General features: G+C 42.8%; 1 protein-coding gene across 5 annotated transcripts in view; it reads right to left on the bottom strand.

The window, feature by feature from the left end:
* Positions 1–1,324: 1,324 nt before the first annotated feature.
* Positions 1,325–25,537, bottom strand: part of ABLIM3 (actin binding LIM protein family member 3) — a 175,660-nt gene continuing 151,447 nt past the window's right edge. For all 5 annotated transcript variants that reach the window (XM_043982490.1, XM_043982489.1, XM_043982488.1 and 2 more), the window contains 9 exons: positions 23,767–23,886; positions 18,307–18,371; positions 16,373–16,520; positions 13,808–13,837; positions 13,034–13,092; positions 11,809–11,869; positions 9,582–9,589; positions 8,594–8,674; positions 1,325–7,012 (listed from right to left, as the gene is read on the bottom strand). In XM_043982490.1, coding sequence (XP_043838425.1) covers positions 6,899–7,012; positions 8,594–8,674; positions 9,582–9,589; positions 11,809–11,869; positions 13,034–13,092; positions 13,808–13,837; positions 16,373–16,520; positions 18,307–18,371; positions 23,767–23,886 — 686 coding nt within the window. In that variant the 3' untranslated portion in view covers positions 1,325–6,898. The remainder of the gene's footprint in view (positions 7,013–8,593; positions 8,675–9,581; positions 9,590–11,808; positions 11,870–13,033; positions 13,093–13,807; positions 13,838–16,372; positions 16,521–18,306; positions 18,372–23,766; positions 23,887–25,537) is intronic.

The following is a 25,537-nucleotide window of genomic DNA, read 5'->3' on the forward strand; positions in this document are numbered from 1 at the left end:
TCTCTAGGGAAGTGACACACACACTTAATTTGCTTGGCTGAGGCCACAAAAAGCAGATCTCTGAGGGGCATCTACTAAGGATTGAAAAAGAGGGGAAATCTTCCCACTGCCTTCCTTTAGAATTCTGTTCTGGGTCCAAAGTGGTTTACAGATCCTCTTCAACCAGAGCTCAATGCCAGTGTGCACCAGCCCATTTAACACATCTGAAGGAAGAGGACTCTTTGTGTTCTAATGCCCCACCCTTTCACCTTTCTTTTCTTTCCATATCTGATTGATGACTGTAGTAGTCCAGAAAAACTCCTGGTTTCTCTATACAAGTCATCTATGCCCTCACTACACCATCTCTTCCTGCCTGGTACTTAAGTCCCCCTTAATTCCATTCCTTTCCTAGAATGCTCTATGTCTGGTGTTGTTTTTGCTCAAAACCTTCCAAGCTAGAAATGCTCAATTGTTTAGGTGATTGATACCTCTCTGTCTGTGATCTCAGGCCAATCTGACTTGAGTAGGAGCCCTCTCTTCCAAATGAAACACCTGAGCTGCTTTGAAGCATGTTGTGAAAATGGACTGAGTCCTCAAAGAAAGCTTAGGATTATCCTCTCTCAAGACTACATACCTGATTCCTCCTATATGTGAGTCACTACCCTAATGTATCATCTGCCACCCCATTTGGGAGACTGGTGTCCCCTAAGTTCCCCCTCTGATGTCTGAAGTTAAACCACATCCCTAGACAATGATAAATAAAAAGATCTATGCTTACAACACTGACTGGCTCCTCCAATTTTTCTGTGAAATTCCTCTAACCTTGGCAATGGACCCAATAAATGACCCCCTAGAATTCTTTCCCACAAAACCCTGCTTGACCAAAAGTGCAAAGGAAGCTAATGCCACTTTCATAATAATAATAGCTAACAATTATATAGTCCTTACTGTGTGCCAAGTACTGTGTTAAACATTTTCCAATTACTATCTCATTTCATCTTCACAACAATCCTGGGAAGGAGGTGCTATTATAATCACCATTTTTATAGATGAAGAAACTGATCTGAAGCTGAATTTGAACTCGGGTCTTCTTGACTCCAGGTCCAGCTATCTATCCATTGTGTTACTTAGCTGCCCCATTAGGCTGCATTAACAGAATCATAGTGTCTAGAACCAGGGAAGTGATGGTCTTGTTATACTCATCATTGTTCAGTCATTTCAGTCATGTCCTACTCTTCATTAACCCCATTTGGGGTTTTCTTGGCAAAGATCCCGGAGTGGTTTGCCATTTCCTTCTCCAGCTCATTTTACAGATGAGGAAATTGGGGCAAATAGGGTGAAGTGACTTGCCCAGGGTCACACAGCTAGTAAATGTCTGAGACCAGATTTGAACTCAGGTTTTCCTGACTCCAGGTCTGGTGCTCTATCCATAGCACCACCTAGCTCCCTCTTGTACTCATCATAGGATCACAAAATTTAGTTAAGAAGAGACATGACTGCTAGCTTCAGATCTCCTGTGGGAAAGGGGGAAAAGATTAAAGGATCCTCAACCCTTGATTCCTTTGCAGCTCAGACTTTGACAAATGGAAACCCTGGGTGATCTCCACAATCTGCCTTCACTGTTTCTACTTGAATGCTCGTGACAGAGAAAGCTGAGGAACCATTCTGTCTTCATCTGCTATAGATTTGTAGCTATCTAGGTAAACTTTTTGCCCTTAACCTTCTCCCCCTCCTCTAGCCACCTACCACTGCTTCCTGACCCAGTACTTCTCTCCAGAGGACCTTACCTCATACCCAGCCTAATCAGGAAAATAAAGGCTTCACTTCAATTCCACACCTCAAATGACTTCAGTCTTTCTGTCTGTCTGTATCTCTGTCTCTCTCATTCTAGTCTGAGGAATAAGTGGCCCATCTTGATAAGGCCTACCATCTACTTGTACCCTTAATTTAATCTTCTCCAGCCTTCTCTTCGACTTTGCTCTTTTGATCACCTCTCTTCACCCCTCTCCCATCACATTTTTTTGGGGCAGGGCAATGAGGGTTAGGTGACTTGCCCAGGGTCACACAGCTAGTGTCAAGTGTCTGAGGCCAGACTTGAACTCAGGTCCTCCTGAATCCAGGGCTGGTGGTTTATCCACTGCCCCACCTAGCTGCCCTCTCATCACATTTAAACTTAAATCTCTATTCATTGGCTCCTACAAATATGTCCAGATGGTCCACATCCTTAAAATACCTTTATGTAACCCTGCTGTCTCCTCAAGCTATATTACCCGATATCTTTTTCCCTTTTCACAACAAAACTCCTAGAAAGTCATCTACATTCATTGCTTCCACTTCTTCTCAATCTCTTGCAATTTGGTTTTGTGCTCTATCATCAACTAAAACATCTCCCTTCAGGGTTAACAATGATTTCTTAGTTGTTAAATCCAACTGCCTATTCTTTGTCCTCACCCTAAACCAAACTTCAGCTATTAATGCTGCTGGCCATTTTCACTTCCAAAATATTCTTCTCCTCCTCCCTCTTTGGGCTTTTGTGATGCTGTTCTCTCCTGATTCCTCATCCACTTGTCTGACCACTCTCAAACTCCTTTGTAGAGTCATCATCTACGTCCCATATGCCAAGCATGGGTATGCTTCAGGGTTCTAGCCTGGGCCTTTCTTTCTTTTCTCCCTGCATGGTCTTCTGGGTGATCACATCAGCTCATTAGCTCTCATTGGTTTAATTATCATCATTATGTGCAGATATCTCCCAGATCTACATAAACAGTCCTCATCTCTCTCCTGAATTCCAGTAAGTGTGGCCAACTGTCTGCTGGAATCTCTACCTTGATGATCTCTTAAGTTGAACGTGTCCCAAATGAAATTCTCTATCTTTCCCCTCTACCATCTGCTATTCTTTCTAATGCTTCAATTTTTGACAAGGTTACCATTATCTTTCTAGTTACTCAGATTTTCAATATGAATTTCTCTGATACTTTCCTCCTACCAAAATTATTATACACATTTTGTACTTTATTTTTAATATAAATATCTCAAGAGCAGAGACTGATTTATTTTTGTCCCAAGCATCAATGCTCGACACATAGTAGGCACTTAAACTTTGCAGATACTGCCGTTTATGTCAGGTTTCATCCCTGTATCCCCAGCACTGAGCATAAAACTTTACACATAGTAGGGGCTCGGTGAATATTTGCAGAATTGAATCTGTTCCTTTGGGAGAGCACCTACTTTACATTTTCCTTTTCTCCCCCTAGTTTGAACTGTTTATTGACCATTTTCAACTGTTGACTTGTCACTTTCCTGCCATTAACTCCCATTTCCCAAAGTCCCTTAATTCTGCCAACAATTTAGCTTACAAAGACAGGATCACAATCTCATGGCAAAAGGGAGTAAATGATGCTACACAGTAGCTATGTAAGCACACTGCATTGGTATTTAGAATCACCTATTGGGCAGATCACTTAAATATCTCTGAGACTCACTTTTCTCATAAAGGTTTGTGCTTCTAGCTATAATCCCTATGGTCCAATGGATGATCTTATTTTGTGATGATGCCAAGGTAATCTAGTTTCCCCTAAAATTGGGGTAGGAGAAGAGGATGTTACTTAATGGGAATTCAGAAAAATAAATAACTGTTGCCTCCCACCACCCACCTCCCCACTCCTGCCAGAGAGTATGGTTATTTGTATCTTATCGATGAGCCAGTAAGTACCAGGGCCAACATTCAAACCCAGGTCCTCCAGCGTCAAGTTCCAGTTCTTTGACTACATCATTCTAGCATTCAGATGACTACCTACATGGAAGGTAGAAGGGGAAAATGCCTCTAAAATGAGTTGGCTGACTCCTTTTAGTGGGATTGGGGAACTGGAAGACTGAGTGAATTTTGCATGGACATACCTGCTGCCTCTCTTTCCTTTCCAGATCCCTCTTCAGAACATGGGACATTGGGGGAGCAGCGGAACAACAATTTTTCCTCCTAAATGTCCTGAAGAATTCCCTTAAGGATGATGAAACTTCACATATTTGAGCAACTATTCCAAGAACTTATAAGTAAACTTGACTAGACTAGACTAGACTAGACAGGCAGCATGGTTCAATAAATAGAGAACATTCTACAGTAACATTTAGTCAGAAGGACCTGAGTTCAAATCCTGCCTCTGACTCAGCAAGTCATTCACTCTATCTGAGCCACAATTTCCTTATCTGTAAAATGGGATTAAAATACCAGTATTACCTACTTCAGAAGGTTGTTGGGTAGCTCAAATGAGATTATTGTATGTAAAGTGCTTTGCAAACTCTAAAGTCCCATAAAATCTCAATTATCATTACCTCTATAGACATATCCACTTCAGAGATCATCAGAGCTGGAAGGGGCCAGAGAAATCCAATCCTTTTCATTGTACAATTGAGTAACGGGCTCAGAGATGGAAGGGCACTTGATCTTGGTCACACAGAGTGTTTGTGCCATCTGGGGAAAGGTTCCAGATATCCTGATTCCCAATTGAGGGTTTATTTTTTCAACATGCCAGGCTGTGTGTTGGGATGAAGGGGGCAGCCATGCCCTAAGTATATTATTATGCCCTGGTTTAAAAGCAAGAACCAGTGGGTGGAAGGCAGGTGAATGTCCCACTGGCTCATACCATTGGGATGCCCACAGAAGCCTACACTGCCTCCCATAGATCCATAAATGGGAAGGGATTGCCCAGGGCAGGCCTAGGTTCTTTGGCTATGAGGAATCTGTTCTGTATTCTCCCTACCAAAGCTAACTCCACCCAGACCAGAAAAAAATACAGGAGGGCATAGGGCTTAGTTGAAAGTATGTGTTTTATGGAGAGGGATAATTCCAACAACAATAACCAAAATTTTTTTTTCAAATCTTTCTAAATTATCAGAGATCGTGATGAGGTCTCAGCTCCTAAAGTGGCTTCTGGCCTGGACCATGCGAGCCCAGAAGGTCCCCATAGGAAGTGAGGCTGTAATACAGATTCTAATTTCAAATGATAGCATCGAAAATCAGTCTTTAGGTTTCCCTTCAGGAGACCCTGCAAAGCCACAGCCTCCACCCCAGTTAACACAGGCCTTGATGGACTCTTATCAAACAGAGGAACCTTCAATATTCCACCAACAGGAACCACATCGAAGGCTTAGGCTGGACTTTTGTTAGTCCTATATGACCTGTGGACTTGCTTTACGTTGTTCTGTGTCTCCTTGGAGGAGCCGTCCACCATGGCAGTGCAGTTAAGGGAAGAGCAAAGGCAAGGGGCTTGCAGGAATATAAGCCATGATATAAGCTCTGGCTCCTCAGGCTTCACTCTCTTAAGAAAGAAGGCAGGATTGAGAGTGATGGTCATCTGCTCCAAAGGGCAGAGGGGCCAGTTAAGGGAGAAAGCAGAAGCAGGGAGGAGTCCAGGGAATATAAGCCGTTATATTCCACCCAGCAGCTGCTTCTCCAGGGCCATCCCGATGAACCACACCCAGGTCTGAGGAATGGAGCCAGAAAGCCCAAGAAAGCACAGTGCTTACTCAGGAGGAGCAGGTGTCGGGCTATAAATCTTCCTTGGAAGATTGAGAATCAAGAAGGGGAATGATGAGAACATCATCCCTGTCGTGTGTTTGAGACACTAGGCACGTTGAATATAGAATTTAGAATTTAAAGAAGTTTAAGGGATTGGTTTACCCTGCAGAGGGGAAAGGGTCAGGCAGTCTGGAGTGAGAGAGAAAGGTTAAGTGCTCCTTACTCTGGTTTCTGGGCAAAGGAAAGATCATGAGTGAGGAAAGAAGTCTGGGGGGAAACAAGGTGAAGTCATTCCTCCTAGGGCATCACTATTCACTGATGTAACTGGTTGATGTGCAAAAGGATAGAATAAAAGTATCAGAGCAGAAGAGAATCCTAGAATCTTAGAAGGGAGTTTAGAATTGATCTAGTCCCCTCCCTTACCCAGTGCAGAAATCCTGTCTTCACTCTTTCTGGAAGGTGTTCAGCCAGTCTCTGCTTGAATACATCCATTGATGGGGAACTCACTAACTCATGAGGCAATTTATTCCATTGTTGGACAGCTCTAGTTGTTAGGAAGTTCTTCCTTAGAGAATAATAGAGTATCAGAGCTGAAAGGAACCCCATAGTGCATTTGGTCCAACCTGTACCTGAGCAGGAATCCCCTCTACTTGTCCACTCCACTAGAAGATTACTAGCGATGGGGGACTCATTCTGTAAAGTCTACTTAGGTCACCTCCCTTTTCCTTCCAAAATTTCCTAAATTACAAACCAAACAGTGAAAAAGTCTTATCTCTCAATGATGCTGGAGAGCCCTGTGGATCACTCCGTGGGAGTATCCAATCAGGGGTCTGAACCACAGCTAGAAGGCACCTTAGATATAATCTAGTCCAGCCCCCTCATTTTGTGGAAGAGAAAACTGAGGCCCAGAAGGGTTATATGGTTTACCCAAGGTGACATATGTAGTAATAAGCAGAAGCAGGATTTGAACCCAGGACCTCTGAGTAGAAATCCAATGTTCTTTCCATTTCACCATGTGAGGTACACAGTGGAAGCTTGGGAAAGAAACAGGGGATCAAACAGAGGAGAGATTCCCACAGCCTCTCTCGGTAGAGAGGGGTGGGACTCTGGTGGGGGTTGGGGGAGCCCCAAATACCACAAACTAGATGTTTCTGTATAAAAAGGACCCTAGTGAAAGGGCTAGAGCTCCCTGAAAGTCCCTCCCCGGATCTCAGTGCACTTAGAAAAGAGGAAATGAAGAAGTTAAAAACTTTTGAATAACTTAGAAATTGCCTGACAGTCCAGGAAAAGCAAATAACCAACCCTGCAGGCAGCATCTCCTTCTGTATGAGTGGGTTATACTGAGCTTCACTATAGATTTATACATATGTCTTTATATAAATGAGTATTTATAGATTTGTGATCTCAGAAAAGCCGAGCTTGCTTCTTCAGTTCATTCCTTTTCCAGAGGGCCAGTCGGTCAAATTCAGTGATGGTCATGCCAAAGATCTGGTAGAACTCTTCTTGGGACAGGTGGCGCTGGAAGTAGGGGATAGAGAAAGGGAGAATAGCGTGAGTAGGGGAGGGCAGCTTGGGGACTGGATGAGGAACCAGGGGCATATAGTCCCTGGAAAGAGCATTGTGTTTCGTGTTGGAAGACCTGAATTCAAATCCCAGTTGTTATTTACTATTGGTATGAACTTGGGCATATTAGTTCTCACATGGCTTTCATTTTCTTGTTTGTAAAGTCAGAAGGTTGGATTAAATGAGGGGGTTACATTGACTGATGTCTGAGGTCCTTTCCTGTTCCAACTCCTATGATCTTGGGAGGTTTCTATTTCAGCTGGCCTCTGTCTGGCAATGCCTGTGGTCTCCTTATAACAGAATCAAAGAATCATAGAACATCAGAGCTGGAAAGGCCCTCAGAGCATAGTACATAGAATGTTAGAGTTAGAAGAGATTTTAGAAAATAGAACATAAAAAATAGAGGAGACCACAAGACACAAAATCTTAAAACTAAAATAGACCTCAGAACATAGAATGCTGGTCCTTATAACAGGACGTCAGTTCTGGAGATGTCTTTAGAACGTAAGATATAAAATGGAAGAGCCAGAAAGACTGACAGAATGGAAAATATAAAATGTTAGGGATGTTAAGGACCTTAGAACATGGAGCATGAGATCTAGAGGGAACCTTAGAAATAGACCATAAGGTGTAAAATTGGAAGGGACCACAGAATATTGACTATCACTGCTGATAAAGACCCCAGCGAGCATCTATTTCCAACTTCTGCATTATAGATAAGCAAACAGGGACCCAAAGAAGGGAAGTAACTTACTCCTCTTTACAAGGTTAGTAAAGTAGTAGAGTCGGGATTTGAACTCAGGTTTCTAGCTGAAGTTCAGTATTCTTTCTTTAACAAGGTGGTCCTTGCCCTCCCATTATAACCTTCACTAAAGCTACCTTTCATTTTACTGACTAGCCTCACTTCCCTTTGCCCACCACTCTATTCCTTCACCTCACTGATTGAATCCCTCCTTCTCCATTTCCCTCCAATCCATCCCTTCTCCTTCAGCAGTTTTGTGATTATTAAGGTATTATTTTTCCCCTTTTAAAATGTAAGATCTTTTGTAGCTCTAGTTCTGACCATGGTATGCAGCAGACACTTAATAAAGGTATATCAGAATGAATTGAAAATATGCAGATGGAAACAGTTCACTTCTATAGTGTGCTTTCTAAGCATCATCTCATTTGATGTGTAAAATGGGCGTGTTAATACACTACATATGACACAGGACTGTTATAAGAATACTAGCCATGGCTAACATTTGTAAGATGTGTCAAGTTTTATAAAAGCTTTTCTCACGATAGCACCATGATGTAAGTAGTACAAGTATCATTATCTCCAAGGTGCAAACTGAGGGAGGGCTAGGGGTGAACAGGGCTGCACCTTGAAATCTAGGCGCCCAGCTTCCTATTGCAATATTCTTTCTACTCTTTTACAAACTCCTTGAAATCTTGTACTCCTTGTGTACCTCTCCAACACAGAACTGTTACTAGAGGTAATTAATCACTTCTGAAATTGATTTGAAATTAGAATTGAGTCAACTCTGTACTCACTTCTAAACGCGTCCTGTCCACATCTTTGGGTAGTCGGTTTCTCCCCCTGGTGGTCACCAGGAGCAGTTCATATGGATAGATCTGAGAAGCAAGCAGGAAGAGAGACAGCTTATCATGGAGGATGGAATGAACTCTGCTGGAAGGGAGGGAGGTATGAAGCTGGGAAAGGAATCTCCAGGCTCTGTGGCTGGTTAAGCACCCCTCCAATCAGGCTTTGAGCTCAGGGCTTACCTCCAGAAGAGAATCAGAGGTTCAGCTCTTACAGATGGACCAAGGATGGCTTAGGGAACTTTGGGGGATCTGCCATAATTTTGTCATCCCATGAGCCCCTGTACTGGTCCTAGAAGAAGGCTGCTTGTGGATCTGAATAGAGACTATGAATTCAGAGTCTCTGAATTCTAAGTTCAGAGGTCTGACCCTGGAGTCAGAGGACCCAGGTTCAAATTCTACCTCTGGCATTTATTATTTGTATAACCATAAGCATATGACTTTGTCTCTCTGTACCTCAGTTTCCTCATCTGTAAATGAGGGAAGGGAACTAGATGAGGTTCCTTCTAACTCTAGATTAATGATCCCATGATCTAATATTTTGTGGTTCCCTGGGGAGCCCTGAAGTATCAGAATCAGATCGCCTAGTCCAACATCTTCACTTTACTAAAGAGGGAACCAAGGCCCTCAGAGAGGTGGTCACTTGTCAGTGGTCACACAACTGATGAGTGACAAGATCAGGATATGGATATAGAGTCAGTCCTCCTGACCCTAGAGCAATTCCTCTTTTGACCACACCGTGTTTTCTTTTCCACTTAATTTCCAAAGGGGCAGGATCCAGGGAACACACGCTGACATCAGGGGGTGGGGGACAGAGGTGAAAGGGAAGGCCGTCTTTGGAAGGCCCCTAGGAATTCAGTATTCACATCACTATGATAAACTGGTAATACATCTTTTCTTTGGGTAGGAGATAGCTCTGGCAATATGGGATGGTTCTTACCTTGTACTCTGGAGAGAGAGAGAGAGAGAGAGAGAGAGAGAGAGAGAGAGAGAGAGAGAGAGAGAGAGAGAGAGAGAGAGAAACACACAGATCAGTATACGTTACCCAACTCATTCCCACCTTCATGTCTCATCCCTCTCCCCACCTTTGGCATGTTTTGCACTGGAAAGGCTGTATCTGCTTTTTTCAAGACCTTCCCCTCTCCCCCTCCCCCTCCATTCTCCTCTCCTGAGAGGTAACCCTTAGTGTGAGGTACATCTTTTCACCCTGACACACCTCGTAGCAGCCTGGGGCAGAGACTGGATAGTACTCTTGGCAGCTAACTCAGTCCCACGGGCTCCTGGCTTCAGAAGGAAGGGAATACAGATGGACCTGGTGCTTCTCTGTGTTGGACAGGTTGGCAGGTGTCTGCCAAATGGGAATGTACCTCCAGGCAGGAGTCAGAGTCTTGTTTGTAGGTTGTTTGGAAATCATTCAAAGGGGAGGAGCTGCTGGTGAGGGACAAGACTGAGGTTGGTGGGGTCTTGGACCAAGGGGCTGACAAATTGAGGGTGAATGAGACCCAGACAATTCAGAACTAGAAAGGACCTCAAGGATCATAGGATCAAAGTAATTTGAGCCCAGAAGGGTCCTTAGAGACCATCTAATTCAGTTTCCAGGGCCCAAAGAGTTTAAGTGACTTGCCCAAGGTTGCTAAGATAGTCCCAGTCCCCTTATTTTACACACATGGAAACCAACATGTTAAATGACTTGTCCAAGGTCATGTAGGCATCATTACTAAAGTCTCCATTTTACAGATGATAAAATTGAGACCCAAAGACATAAAGTGACTTGCCCAAAGTCACAGAACAAGTAAAGTGACAGAGCCAGTATTTAAACAGAATTCCTTTGACTCCAAACCCACTTTTCTATACCAAAAAGGAATTGATTCATTGGACAGAGGCTTAGAATCAATTATTTCTAAGGTTGGACTCAGGTATTGGATTTAAAGAAGCAATGGACTTATAATTAGATGACCTAGATTCAAATCTCGGTTCTGATGCTAATTCACTGACTATGGGCAAATCACTTCTCTCTGTGCCTCAGTTTCCTCTGATATAAAATGGGACAATAATAATATCCACATGACCTGCTTCAAGGGGACTGTTGTGAGATAAGCATTTTGCAAGTGCCAAAGAAATAGGAACTATTATTTTTTTTTGTTACCATTATGATTTTAAGAGGACTGAAGGTCCTAAATCGAGATTACTGGTAACTAAACTCCTTCCCAGTTTGCTTTCCTGATTTATTCCTCATTATTCTTTGTATTGTGCTCCAGCCATCCTGGCCTCCTCACTGCTGCCACATTCCATCTCTAGTAGGCCTGCAATGCCCGTCCTCCCTCCGGACTTCAACCTCTTGGAGTCCCTAGGTCCCTTCAAGGTGCTACTTTTCCTGATGCTCTGAGTTCTTGGTGTTATTTCCCTGACCTCAGTAAAACTATTCTGTATTTAGGATTACGGGATTATAGATTTGGAGCAGAAAGGGACCTTAGAGTCTATCAAGTCCAACCTCCTTATTTTACAAATGAGGAAACTGACGCACAGAGGTTAAATGATATGTCCAGAGTCACATGGCTAGTAAATGTCTGAGGCAATTTTCTGGCTTTTTTTGTTTGTTTGTTTTTGGTTTTGCAGGGCAATAGGGGTTAAGTGACCTGTCCAGGGTCACACAACTAGTGTCAAGTGTCTGAGGTCAGATTGGAACTCAGGTTCTCCTGAATCCAGGGCTGGTGCTTTATCCACTGCACCACCTAGCTGCCCCTTAAGGCAATTTCAACTTCAGATCTTCTCAACTTGAAGTGAAGAGGTTTATCCATTAGGCCACCTACCTCCTGTGTATACTTTGTATTTACTTTTTTGTGTATACAGCATATTCCCAAAGTAGAAGATAAGATCTTTGAGGGTAGGATCTGGTACATTTTTGTGTTTGTATCCTCATAGCCTGGCACTTACTAAGAGCTTAACCCACATTTGTAGAACAGAATTAAATTGAATTATAAGGAAACAGGAGCCGGATGATTGGACGGGAGAGGAAGGAGGGACGGGCCATCTCTCAGACTATTAGCACTGATGGAGGCTGAGTTTCTACTCGGGAGGTACTGTTCTCAGTGGAAGCAGTAATGGGGCCCAATGAACCAATGATGAGGGGATCTTCCCCTGTCAGAGTCCAGTTCTCCCCTGCTCACCTCGCATCCCCCAGTTGACAGCGTTCATGCTGTCATAGTGGAAAAGGTCTGCACTGGGTGTCTGCACAGAAGAGAAAGCACAAGGTTGGCTCCACATGATGGATCACCTGCCTCTTCCTATAGCACCCTGTGCCTCCCTCATTGCGTGCATGCATGCATGCATGCACGCACAGACACTGACTAGTGGGCCTTCCAACTCAATCTGGGGATGTTTCTCTGTACAATGATGTACTGCCAATCATAGTCTCACAGGTAGCCCATGATGACTGAAAGGGGCCTTAGAGGTCATTCAATCCCACCTGTGCCTGAGGTGGACTTTTCTCTCTACAACATCTGTGACAAGGGATAGCCTCCTGGCTTCCCCTTGAAGAACTCCAGGGGCAGGGCAGCTACCATCTCCTGGGTGAGCCCTTTCCACTCTGGGACAGCTCGTTAAGGAGTCACTGCTGACATCAAACCCATATCTGGCCCTCTGTCATTTCCACCTGTTGTTCCCAATTTTGTTCTGCGGGCCAAGCAGAATGTGTCTAATCCATTTTCCACGCAACAGCACTTCAGATATTTAAAGACAGCTATCATGTTCCCTCCCCCATGTCTTTCTTCTCCAGGATAACTCTCCCTAATTCCTGTCACCAGTCCTCATATGGCATGAATAGTGCCCAGAGAAATCAAGGTAAGGGACTCATCTCCTCACAAGACCCAGTTCCAACAGACTCATCCCCCATAGCCCAACCTGCCAGGCAGAGGGGATAGCTTCGTCCTAGGTCTCTAGTTCCTTGACCACCCTTATTGTTCTGTGCATATTTTCCAACTTGCTACTGTCCTTTCCCAAACGTGGTACCCAGAACTGGACACAGTGCGCCAGATGGTCTAACCAGGGCAGAAGACAGCAGGACTCTCACCACCCTTGCTCTGGATGGCATATACCCATAAAACCCAAGCTCCCGTTAATTTTATGTCTGCACATCATACTTACTATTCACTCAAAGGTTTTCCATATTATCCTCCTCATTTCATTCTTCTACCTCCCCCTCCCCCGACTTAAGTGGTCTTAAGCAACAAAACAAAACAAAACTTCTCAGGTAAACCTCTATCCCTGCCCCCCACCCCCAGTAACACCCTTGTAGCTCTGCCAATTTTTCACCCATAAAAACCCCAAAACAGTGAATCAAATTTGGGAGGAATAACAGCCTCTGGGGCAGATGTGACCACCCAGCCTCCTTACCCTGTGAAGCCCATTTCTCCTGTAGGCGGGAAGTGAGGCTGACTTGGAGATGAGGGGATCTGAAACGAAACATCAGGGTTATCATTTATATCTTCACACCACAGGACGGACCCCCCACCCCCAATCTAGGGAAGTCAGTGAGGGTTGGGGTTTGAAACTGGGAACTTTAAATAGGATCATAGGATTGAGAAGTGGAAGACAGAGATTATTTACATTAAAGATTATCTAGTAAAGTCCCCTTATTTTTACAAATGAAAATGAGGCCCAAGGAGGTTGAGTGGTTTGCCTTAAGACCACACAAATATATCTATAAGTAGCAGAATTGGGATTCAAACTTAGGTCTTTTCACACCAAATCCAGAATTCGCTTCTACCCACTGGGAGAGTAGGACTGGGAGAGTAGGAGACTCTTAAGATTCATGACCTTCTCTGTTTTAAGGAGACCTAAGTCCCAAGTTAAAGACGACACAGCTCTACCTCCACATACAAGTTAGTATACTTGCCCCACCTCATTTATCCTCCCCACTTTGAGAATAGGCTTCTCCTTCTCAACCTCAATCTATTAGCTATGAAAGAGAACAAATGCTAACAGTGAATGGTGTCTTTTTAAGGCCCCGGGGAAATTATGATAAGGGACTCAACTGTTGGCAGGACCCACTTCTAACTGACTCACCCCACATAGGCTAATCTCCTAGCCAAAGAAGGTTGATTCACCCTAAGGTAGGATGGGGTGGGGAGGTCTTTTGGTAGACCAAGGGGCAGAAACTCTACATACCACTGTCAGCCAGGTAATGGGACCGGGGAGCTGCAATCAGAGATAGATCAGGTCAGTACAAGGTGGCATGTAGGGCAAGATGTATCCCACTAGTAGACTTGGCCCTTGGAGTTATACTGTGTGGCTTCCTGTGGAGTTATATACTATGCCCAATGACTAATTTCCAGATATTTCACCTATTGGACTATTGGCCAAAGGAAAGTGAGTTCACAGGCCAGAAACTAGTGCTGAGTTGCCAACTAGTGATTAAACTAAAGAAATAGTAAAGTCTGCTCTTAAGTTGATTCCCTTTTGTGCCTTCTCTTGGAACCACATAATAGGACAGATTCTCAGAGGGGGAAGAGACAACATAGAACATAGAATGTTAATATCGGATGTACCTTAAAATATAGGATGTCAGAGATAAAAGGACTCTTAAAACACCATGCCAAAGCTGAAAGGGACCTTTGAGCATAGGATATCAGAGACCAGAGAAGGGCCCTTAGAATTTGCAATATTAGAGCTGGAAGAGACCTCAAAATACAGAATGTCTGTGCTGGAGGAGTGATAAGAATTTAGGTTATTTGAACTGAAAGGGGCCTAAGAACACAGAATGCCAGAGTTTGGAGAGATTTTAGAGCTTAGCTAATCTAATCTCTTAATGTTATGATGGAGGAAATTGAGACCCAGAGCAGGGAAGGGACTTGTTCAAGGTCACACGTGGAGTTAATGACAGAGCTGAAATTATAGTTGAGGTTCTTTGAACCTTAAGTCCAGTATGCTTTCCACTGCAAGACTTTATCCCCAGGTTACATTCATTCTGCCTCAAAAATCCCATTTATCTTGCTTTTTGCACCTTCTTCCCTATCTATTTACCCTCTTTGCTGCTTCCATTGAGGCTGATGGGTTTTTGCCTGTTTTGCTAAGTTTGTCTTTGTCTTCTCAGCAATCTCTCAGTGTTTACTCCCTCTCCCCTAATGGGTAAGATGACTCAATTGGTCACATGGGATGGGGGAAAATTTTCTAACTCCCCCCAACAATCCTGCCCACCAGATTCTTCTTGATGGTGGTCTTCCTTGCTCCCTCTGGTGTGACTTTAAGACTCATGACAAATTGTGTGGAAAGAACTCCATGCAAGGCTTCATCATATTTCAAATATCTGTGGTTTCATCAGTGTAAATCTTTCATCAGTGTAGTTCCCAAACTCTTCACACCACAGCAGACTATCATCATTAGTCACTGTGGCCAAAAATATCCATTGCCTTGTGGTCAGACCTCTGGTGATGAGCTTTGCCAAAGATAGCTACTCTGATCTAGAGCTGACAGACACAGAGCTGATTGCTGAGCTGCTGGTACTGCAGTAAAGTCTTCTTTGAACCCTTTATTGTGTCTTGGAGGCTCTTGAAGGTTTGGGTTCTTGAAGGTTATGCCAGCAAAGCACAAGCTCTGACAAATAGGACAAGAGCCCTGACTATAGGCTTATCTATAATTCTACATACCCTAGATCAGTGACATAACGTATACTCAGGGAATCACCGGGAATAACTATTAGAATTCGAGCAGAAAGGAATCTTAGAGGTCATCTAGTATAACCTCTTCATTTTATAGAAACTGATACCCAGAGAGGTTAAGCAACTTGCCCAAAGTCACACAGCTTGGTAAGTGGTAGAAATGGGATTCAAACCCAGCTTTCATGGACTCCACATCCAGCAGTCTTTCTACCAAACCACAGTGCTTCCTCTTAGAGTGGTCCTAAAGGCTATATACTCTAACTCCTTTCTTTTATAAATGAGGAAACCAAAACACAGAGAATTTAAGCTTTGGTGTTGCTTAAGTGGATAGAGTACTGGACTTGGAGTCAGGAAAACCCGGGTTCAAATACTTCCTCACATCTTTATCTGCTGTGTGATGGTGAGCAAGTCACTTAGCCTTCCTCGGCCTCAGTTTTATCATTTGTAAAACAGGGATGATAATAAGACCTACTTCACAGGATTGTTGTGAGATATACATAAAGAACTTAAAAACCTTAAAGTGCTATATAAATGCTATTATTATTATTATTATTATTATTATTATTATTATTATTCAACTTGCCCGTGGTTATCATATAGGCAGGGAGTCAAACTCAGATCTCTTGACTCCACATCACTGGAAATGCCTTCCAGGACTGAGATCCAAGGAGTAAGTGAGGCTGTGCAAAACAAACATGAGGAGCACATGGCTAGGAGGGAGAAAGTGGAGAGGATCACTCAAAGCCATAAGCTTTCAAGAGCACTAAGGGACTTTTGGATGGACTGAGGATAAATCTTGTATCGATGTTCAGAAAGAGAGAATGAATTCTTCACTAAGTAAGACACACTGGAATCTTGGACTAGGCACTCAAAATAGAAGAAGGTGGCAGGCATAATACTGGACTCAGAGGTAATTTGTTAGCTTAAGAGCCAAGGTTGAGAGTGTTACTGTATTTCTCTTCCTAGATCCCAAGTCTCTCCTAACTTTTGAGTGGGCCTTGGGACATCTAAATTTGAGGGGCTAAGGGAGCAGGAAACCCTCAACCTTCTCACCCCAAACCCCTCTTGCCCTTACAGCCATTGAGGGAAGTCTCATAGCCAGCGGTGTGCAAGGCTTCTCTGCTGCTGGTAGAGCTCCGGGGAGGGGTCCAGGGATCTGCATAGGAGCTGGAACGAGCCTTCATCTCCTCCTTCAGAATCAGCCGTCCAATCCCACTTTGGATCTGGGAGAGAGCAAGGGTAGAAGGAAGAAGGAAGAGGATAGTAGAGAGGTGGACAGGAGAGAAGCAAAAAAAACAGGAAGAAAAGAGAGGAGGGAGAGAAGAGAAGAGAGTAAGGAAGGAAGAGCAAGAGTAAGGAGTAAGGAACAGGGAGTAGGAAAGCAGTAGAAAGGGAGAATGGAAAAGAGAGTTGGGGATCAGTAGAGGAAAAAAGGGAGAAGAGAAGAGGGAAGGAAAAGAAAGAAGAGGCAGCAGGGAAGCAGGAGAAGGAGACAGAAACAGAGATAGAGAGATAAGAGACAGAGAAAGAAATGTTGAAAAGAGGGAAAGGAGGTGAAAGGAGAGATAAGAGAAGAAGAGGAGAAAGAGGAAAGAAAAGAGGAAGAAAGATGGAGAGAAGAAGGAATAGGAGGCATATGTTTTTCACTGTACATGGCATGGTACACGGAAGCTATTTCCTACTTGGGAACCATTGCTGGCTATCTCTTCCATTAAGAGATTCAAGAAAAAAAAATAAAGGAAAAAAAAATAAAGGAAAATAAAGACAGAAGAGCTCCCCCCCCCCAAAAAAAAGAGATTCAAGAACTATGGCCTAAAATTTACACTCTTGGCCAAAAGGTCCAAACTAGAATTTATATTTTATTTTGCACAAATCATCAGGTTATGTTTTGAAATAAAGAAAACCGAATCACTGCAACTGATGACAATATGTCCCCTGTCCTCCCTCCATTTCCATCCACCTCTTCTTTGAAAGAATAGCTTCAAATCAAGAAAAACTAAAGCCCCACAATTCAGGAAGTCACTCCAAGTGACTGAAACTTGGTTCCCACAGGAGTATACACAGGAAGGAGGGAATGAACTCCTGGCTGGAATCCTTAGCCAGTGTACCTCACAAGGGTTTTGTGAATAAAGTACTTAGGACAAAATAAAATGCAAGTTTTAATTAATTTTAATAAATTAATAATGGAAAAATGGTAGATTTTTAGCAAAATGACCAAAGTTCTTTATGGCTCTTATTTTTTACTTAATTGTGAGATCTAGTGCAAATCCTTTTCTGTCTCAAAGCCTCACTTTTCTCCTCTATAAAATAGGGACAATAACACTTCATATTATCCACCCCAGAGGGATGGACCTGAACATTTTGAAATAGCAAAAGCTTACTAATGACTACATACAGCTCCTATATATTAGGTTCTCAGGAGCCTAAAGGAAATTCATTCAGCTGATGTCATACACAGAAACCTGAAGCCTAATAAATTGGCTGTGAATGAAGGCTGTGAGCTTAAGATCCAAGATTTTGGACTGACCTGACACAGAGATGATGAAAAATAGGCTTTATATTAACTAGTGGTATTTTATGACATGTCGTATGGTGGAACCTCTTATAGCAAACATTCAGGGTTACAAAAGGGAAAAATAAGCACAAAGGAAGAAAGAAGCCTTTCTCTTATGTGATTGAAGGACATCAATCTGCCCTACATCCCAACTGAAGCTCCAGCACTGCCTCTTCTTGATCACAGAGAGACATAAGCACATGGCATATAGAATCTCTTGTAGGAGTTTGGGTTTTTTAATCCAGAGTTTCTTTATAGAAGTGTTATCCAGGTGCTAGAAGCCCTTGCTGGGTCATGGGGAGCTGGAACCTTCTCACGGGGTCACTCATGCCCTTGAGTCTTCCCCTCCTACCTAACAACCAGCTAAGCTCCCAAACTTCCCCTAACCCCTGACTTGGAGACCTAAGGGAGGTAGGGGTGTGTGCTCATAGACCAACAGGCAAAGCACTGCTCACCTTATGCAGACCACGGTCAAAATCATCCTCTTCTCCTCCTGCTGAGAACCTCCGGGCTCGGGGCACTGGCAGGGGACAGAGGCAGGTTAAGTTCCATGAGCATACCCACAAGGGGCCAAACACTCAGCCTTTAAGGGCCCATCTAATCAAGGGTTGCCCCACCAAAGACATTTCCCATCTCCACATTGAGAAAGGCCAACATGGGTTCAAGAGGGAGAGGGGTCATCTGAAATGCTTCAAGAGACAATTTCCCCTTTGAGGAAGGAGGGAAGGGGTGGCTCATGAGGCAAAGTGTTCTGTTCAAGGTCTGTCACAATGACATTGGCCTTCCTATGGCTTTTCTCTGTTGTAGGAGCTCTGTGCCCTCCTACTTCCATGTGTGCTCCAAGTTCTTCTTCCATATGGCTAGAATGACTTTCTTTACCTGTTGAATTTCTACCCTTCCTTTATAGCCTACAGTGCTATAACAAGCTCTTCTTGGACCCTAGTTAAGTAAAAATGGATGAGGTTAAAAAAAATGGATGAGATGCCAGGAAAGATCGAGAGCCTAGGATGTGGAGGTCACTGGAAAGAGAGAAAGGACTGGAGCCCACCTAGGGTATAGCTGCAGGACAAGAGGAAGCAAATCATTGGGTAATTTCCTATTTAAACTATTTTCTTGCTCCCTAGGTACTAAGTTTAGGTGCTTCCACCTGTTGATGGAGTGCAAGTGTTGTCAGCACTCTAAATTACAACGTGCAAATCATTATGCCCTAGTTATGTCTCTATTTCCCAAGTCCCTTCCTAGCCTGCCCCCAATCTCCCAACAATCTTTCTCCACCTTATGCCTCACCCAGTATTTTGTTGAGCCTCCCTATTGCACATCCCATGAAGACCTTCTCACCAAGGCCAACCTCTCTCCATGAACAAGTGATTCCATTCCATCTCCTCTCTGCCAACAGATTGCCCCTAAATCATCTCCACTCTCACATTCTAATCTTTCCCTATCAACTGGCTGTTTCACTACCGCCTATAAACATAGACAGGAGACTCTCCTCTATCATTAAAAAACCTTCTCTTGATTCATCTGACAGCGATTGTCCCATATTCTTCTACTTTGTGCCTAAACTCCTTTTGAAGCTCTCTACATTTGATGTGCCACTTCCTTTCTTCATACTTTTTTCTTTCTATAATCTGGCTTCCAGACTCGCCAATCAACTGAAATTGCTCTCCAAAATGACTAATGATCTCTTAGTTGTCAGATCTGGCAGCCTTTTCTCATTTTCATCCCTCTAGAATTCTCTGTAGTCTTCAGTGCTGTCAATCACACTCTCCTCCTTGATACTCTTTGCTTTCTAGGTTTCTGTTTGATGTTCAAAGCCCTTCATAATCTGCTCTCCCTCCCCACTCCTAACTTTTCCAGTCTTCTTACCCCATACGCCCTTGCCCTGGGTTCCCTATATTCTGCAATCCAATGACACTGGCTTCTTTGCTGTTCCTTAAGCAAGATACTCTATCTCTTGATTCTGGGTCTCTATTCTCTTTAACTTTTATGACCTAAGAAGAAGGTACAAGATTGCAACATATAAATGGGCATTTTTACTGGTTATCTCCCTCATCTCTGCCTCCTGGCTTCTCTGGCTGCCTTCAAGTCTCAGCTAAAATTTCATCTTCTATGAAAAGCCCTTTCTGATCCCCCTTAATTTTTTTTTTGCGGGGCAATGAGGGCTAAGGGACTTGCCCAGGGTCACAAAGCTAGTAACTGTCAAGTGTCTGAGGCCAGATTTGAACTCCAGTCCTCCTGAATCTAGGGCCAGTGCTTTATCCATGATCTCCCTTAATTCTAAGCCTTCCTTCTTTTAATTATAAATTTCCATTTATCCTGTTTGTGTCTTGTTTGTACATAGTTGTTTGCATGTTGTCTCCCCCGTTAGATTGTGTGCTTTTTAAGGGCAGGGCTTTTGCTTTTCTTTACATCTCCAGAGTTTTGCACAGTGCTTGTCACATAGTAGCTGCTTTATAAATGCTTGTTTACGGATTGACTGACTAATGTTATGGGAGAAATATCTCTTCTCTGAGTTCACATGGTGGGTAGCTGCTGCCAAATATATATTTTGCTACATTGCAGGAAAAACAGAGGTAAAAACCTAGGTTTTATTATTATGTTCAGGCATAGGTTTGGCCTTCAAAGAAAACCTGAACCTCTATGAGAATTCTGACAAGGCTTCTTATAGGAAAAATTACATCAGAGTGACAGAGAAATAATTCATTCACATATTGCAATTCTTGTACATTCTTTTTTTTGTGGGGCATTGAGGGTTAAGTGACTTGCCCAAAGTCACACAGCTAGTAAGTGTCAAGTGTCTGAGGTCAGATCTGAACTCAGGTCCTCCTGAATCCAGGTCCAGTGCTTTACCCACTGTGCCACCTAGCTGTCTCTTGTACATTCTTCGTAGGCCATAAAAGTTAAAGAGAAGATAAATCCATAATCCTCTACTTCCTTCAATACCATAACAGTTGAACAAACCTGGTTAAACAGCCATTTTTTTCATATATCCCCTAAGGAAACAAAACTTGTCAAACAAAATCTATAGGTAAACTAAGTCAGGTTACAGATTAAACTACATTTAGAGGATTCCCAAATAGGCTGATAAAGGAGGGTGTTTCACATGTCACCAAGGAGTCAGAGACAATTGAGATTCTTCTTCTGGTTTCTTATCTAAAGATGCTTAAAGCTCTAAGTAAATTTTCACATTCTATGGGATAGGCTTTGGTCAGATGAGGCTAATATTAACCAAAAGTTGTGGGAGGAATAAAAGGGAATAAAAAATTCCCATGACACTAATGTTTTTTATTATATTTATCTGTATTTTTGTTTTACTTCTCTCCTAGACTGTGGGCTCCTCAGCGGCAGGAATAAAGTTTTATTTAAACTTTATATCTCCTCCAGTGTCTAGCCCAGTTCTCTGAACACAGAAATCATTTAAGATTATTTCTTCTAAGGTGCCTGTAGGTGCCTAAACTGTAGAAGGGATGGGCTTTTGCGCCTTGATTGCAATGTCTCTTAGTTACTGTTGAATTAATATTTTCCCCTTTGTGAGTCGGTGATCAGCTCCATTGGGACTGAGAAGTATGGAACTCCAGCCATAGCCACCTGACCCTGGGCTAAAATGGGGAGAAGATTGAAAGGAAGTGAACTGTCCATCCCTAAGCTCTCAAACTAGGATTTAAAGGGCCTCTGGAGACTGAGTTAAAAAAAAAGGAGAGGAAAGAAATGGAGAGAAATATAGAAGAGATAAGATTGGGTCAATTATATATAGATGCAATGAACATTTATTAAACACTTCAAGTGTTTAGAAACTGTGCTGGACACTAGGGAAAGTACAAAGTTAAGTTTAAACACTCCCTGCCTTTGTAGGGTTTACCATCTAGTGGAAGATGGGGTCATATATGAGTATAAATATAACAAATGTATTTAAGCCCTGAATATCTATCTTGCTTTTCTATATTCATTTATTTGATTAAATTTTTCTTTATTTTCTTTACATTTATCCCTTCCTTCTTCAGTCCCATTAGTTCAAATTTTCATCTCTTCCTGCCTCAGCTGTTTTATTGGTCTCTTAATTGATCTCCTTGCCTCCAAATTCTCCCTTCTTCAGTCTATCCCCTCCCATACTATAAACTTCCTAATGCTTCCTCTGATAATGTCATCTCCCTGCATCCTACCTTCAGTGGTTCCTTATTCCCTACCTACTATGCCAAATGTCCAATTACCTTAGCTTGGAACCTAAAGCCCTCCACAATCTTATTCTGACATACATTTCTAGATTTATTAGAGCTGGAAACATTTTAGTATTCATTTGTTCCATTCTCTTCATTTTACTTATGTGGCTATTGAGACCCATAGAAGGTCAGTAACTCACCTGAGTCCACACAAGCAATAAGTAGCTGAGCTGGGCTTTCACTATTCCCCTTTATACATCCTATGTTTCATAGGCTAACTGACTGTTTGCTGATCTTGTCTTGCCCTCTCTTGCACAGCATGTATATTAGAATGCTTTGCTTCTCTTATTTCTCTCAGGTCCCAGCTAAAATTCCATCTTCTCAAGAAGCATTTTTTCATCTCCCTTATTGTTAGTGCCTTCCCTCTATTAATTATCTCCAATTTCTGTTGTCTATATCTTGTTTGTCCATAGTTGTTTTCATGTTGTCTTCCCCATTAGACTGTGAGGTGCCCGAGAGAAGGCACTGCGGGTTTTTGCCTTTCTTTGTAACCCCAGTATTTAGCATAGAAGTACTTAATAAATGCTTGTTGACTTAGAATGCACTCCCTCTTCATCTTCATCTTTTGAAATTTTATGTTTTTTCCCTCAAGGTCCACTTGAATTACTACTGTCTTCTTGAAGACTTCACTGATCCCTCTAGGCTGAAAGTGATTTCTTCCTCCTCAGATTTCTTGTAGTGCTTAGCTGGATCTTTCTTTTGCTCTTATCCCCCTTCTTCCTGGGATCACGCCTATATACAGCTCATTCTCCCTTAGATTATAAATTGTTTGAGGGCAGGGACCTGTGGTATGTGTTTGGTTGTTTTTTGTTGGTGTTTGTTTGAATTTTTGAATTCCTGGGGAAGAAAGTGACCCTGGCCCAAAGTACACACACACACACACACACACACACACACACACATATATTTGCATGGGGCAATGGGGGTTAAGTGACTTGCCCAGGGTCACACAGCTAGCATCAAGTGTCTGAGGCTGGATTTGAACTCAGGTACTCCTGAATCCAGGGCTGGTGCTTTATCCACTGCACCACCTAGCTGCCCCCCAAAGTATTTATTTAATGAATAGCTATTGAATCATCTGATTCCCCCAAGAGGAAAGGATTTCTCCCTCAGAGCACTTAGTACTCAATCTCTGCTTTGTATTACTGGGGTATATCTTACCTCTTCTCTAAGATTCTGAACTCCCTAAATAGAGGGTCTAAATTTTAGGTAAAATTTATGTTTCCCCAATACAGAGAAATTGCTTAAGAAATGTTTGTTGAAACAGTTCCTGATCTGGAGACTTCCCTGATGTCCAAGAGCAGCCTGGAATGGTTCCTATTCTCTTTGCTTGAGGGGAGTCAGCTATGGGTAGACTGGGGCCCTGGCCTCCCCTTTCCTCTTCTCCCATATGGGCAGAGGACTGTTCACCATGGCATGCCCACATCAAAGAAGGTGCTACGCTCTATGAGCAAAGCAAAATTGCAGTAGCTCAAAAGAAATGTGAGATTAACAAATTTAGAGACATCTCCATCCCAAATATTCATATGGACTATTTGTGCCCAACCTATCATAGAGCCTTCTGAGTTCATATTGGTCTGATCAGCCACAGTCAGACACACTGTACTTTGATGCTGACATAGTGATGTCATTTTGGTCTTTGAGTAAGAAGGACAAAACCAACCTCTCCTCCTCTCCCTTCCAGGTTGAACCACCTACCTTTGGGGGAGCTGTGGTAGGTCCAGAACTCAGATTCTGAGCCATAGTAGAGGTCTGGGGAGTAGGCTGGTGCATACTTGGAGGACTGGGTGATATCTTCGCTGGTTTTGCTTTTTGTTGCTGCCAATGATTTGCCTGTAGAGATGCCCACAGGATAGGGGAGGCTCAGGAGGGTTGTGGGGAAGACGTGGTCTGTCTAATCAAAGGCTAGAGGAAATCCCCTTGACACAAGACAAATGAAACCCTCAACTAGTCTGTAGCTATTCAAGCATTGCCCCTTCAACATGCCCAGCCCTAGCCCCCTGCGAATGATATCAGGGTCACAGGGACAAGAGAAGAAGGGAGATGGGAGGAACAGTTACTCTCAATCTGGCCTCTAAATAGGGCTAAGAATGGTCCCCATGGATTCTCTAATATATATTCTCAGTTCCCTTCCAGGTCTGACATTCTGTGTTCTAGGTTCCCTCTAGCCCTGACATTCTATATATTCTAGTACTTTCCTACTCTGACATTCAATAATCTATATTCCAAAGACCCTTCTAATTCAGAAGTTCTCTAACAATTCCACTTTCTATGGTTCCTTTTAATCCCATATCCTTTCGGTCCCTCCTTTTTCTATGATCCTAACTGGTTTCTAGCTAAAGCCTAAGATATGGATAAAACCATGGGATCCATGACAGGTGTAATTACTTACAGCACAAGTGGTCCAATAGAAGTCAGAAGGGGTGATATCATGCAACCCAGGGCAGAGCAAAGTCAATGGGAAAAAAACAAACAAAAGTACAAAAGACATCATTACCATTACAAGACAGAGAATAGTACAGTCAAAGATATTCACTGTTTAGGCCAGGATGACACTGATCCTTGCATGCCCTTCTTTCTCCCTTCTACCCCAGGGTTCCAGATAGCCCTCCTGTCTGTTTCTAGCCCAAATCTTCACATTCATCATATATTCCCTCCCCATTCTTAACGTCCTTTTATCAACCCATCATGACCTTTAACTTTGTTCTACTGCTGGATTGAGTATCTTTGATTTGACAGGTTCTATTCCTCAGTCTGGGTCTCCTCCCTTCAGAGGATGGGTAGGGGTGGTGGAGACGGAAATAGCTAAAATGACTGATGAGTCCATTAAGCAGAGATGGAAGCATCTGACCTACCCACGTTTGGTATACTCAGAAATGGTCTGGGTCTACTTCCATTGGAGTGGTGCATTTGTAAAATGCTTGAAGCCTTTTTGTTTACCTCAATATAAAACTTCACAGACTCTGACTGCTCTGGGCTACTCAGAATCATCCTACATGATCCTGTGCAGAGCTGGTCACCTATTTTTTTGTGTGTATGGCTTTATTTCATTAAACCAGAAACAACCTTGGTATCTGGGTGGCTGTGAATTGGTCAGGATCTATATGTCGTTGATGTTTTTTTAGCCACAAGATTGATTTGTATATTATCAAGGAATGCTCTGAAACTCTACTCTACAGATGGCTTTTGTGAATTGCTGTGGCCAAAAAAAAAAAAAAATCATCACATGGTGTCCAACCTCCTGGTGATGAGTCTCTCTGCATTTAGCTAGGCTGGCCTTCAAATAGCAGACACACAATCCATCACTTTGCTAATGCATCCCTGTACCTTATTAGTAATAATGTTATATTTATTATGCAGCATGCCCCAAAAGTCTTAGTGCAGTTTTAAACTTTAATTGCTTCAAAAGTCCAAATGTTAAAAACTTCTAAAAACATAATTTGAAAGTTTATTTAAATTTCTTTTATAC

This window comes from Dromiciops gliroides, chromosome 2 (genome assembly GCF_019393635.1).
Source record: "Dromiciops gliroides isolate mDroGli1 chromosome 2, mDroGli1.pri, whole genome shotgun sequence".
Lineage (NCBI taxonomy): Eukaryota > Metazoa > Chordata > Mammalia > Microbiotheria > Microbiotheriidae > Dromiciops > Dromiciops gliroides.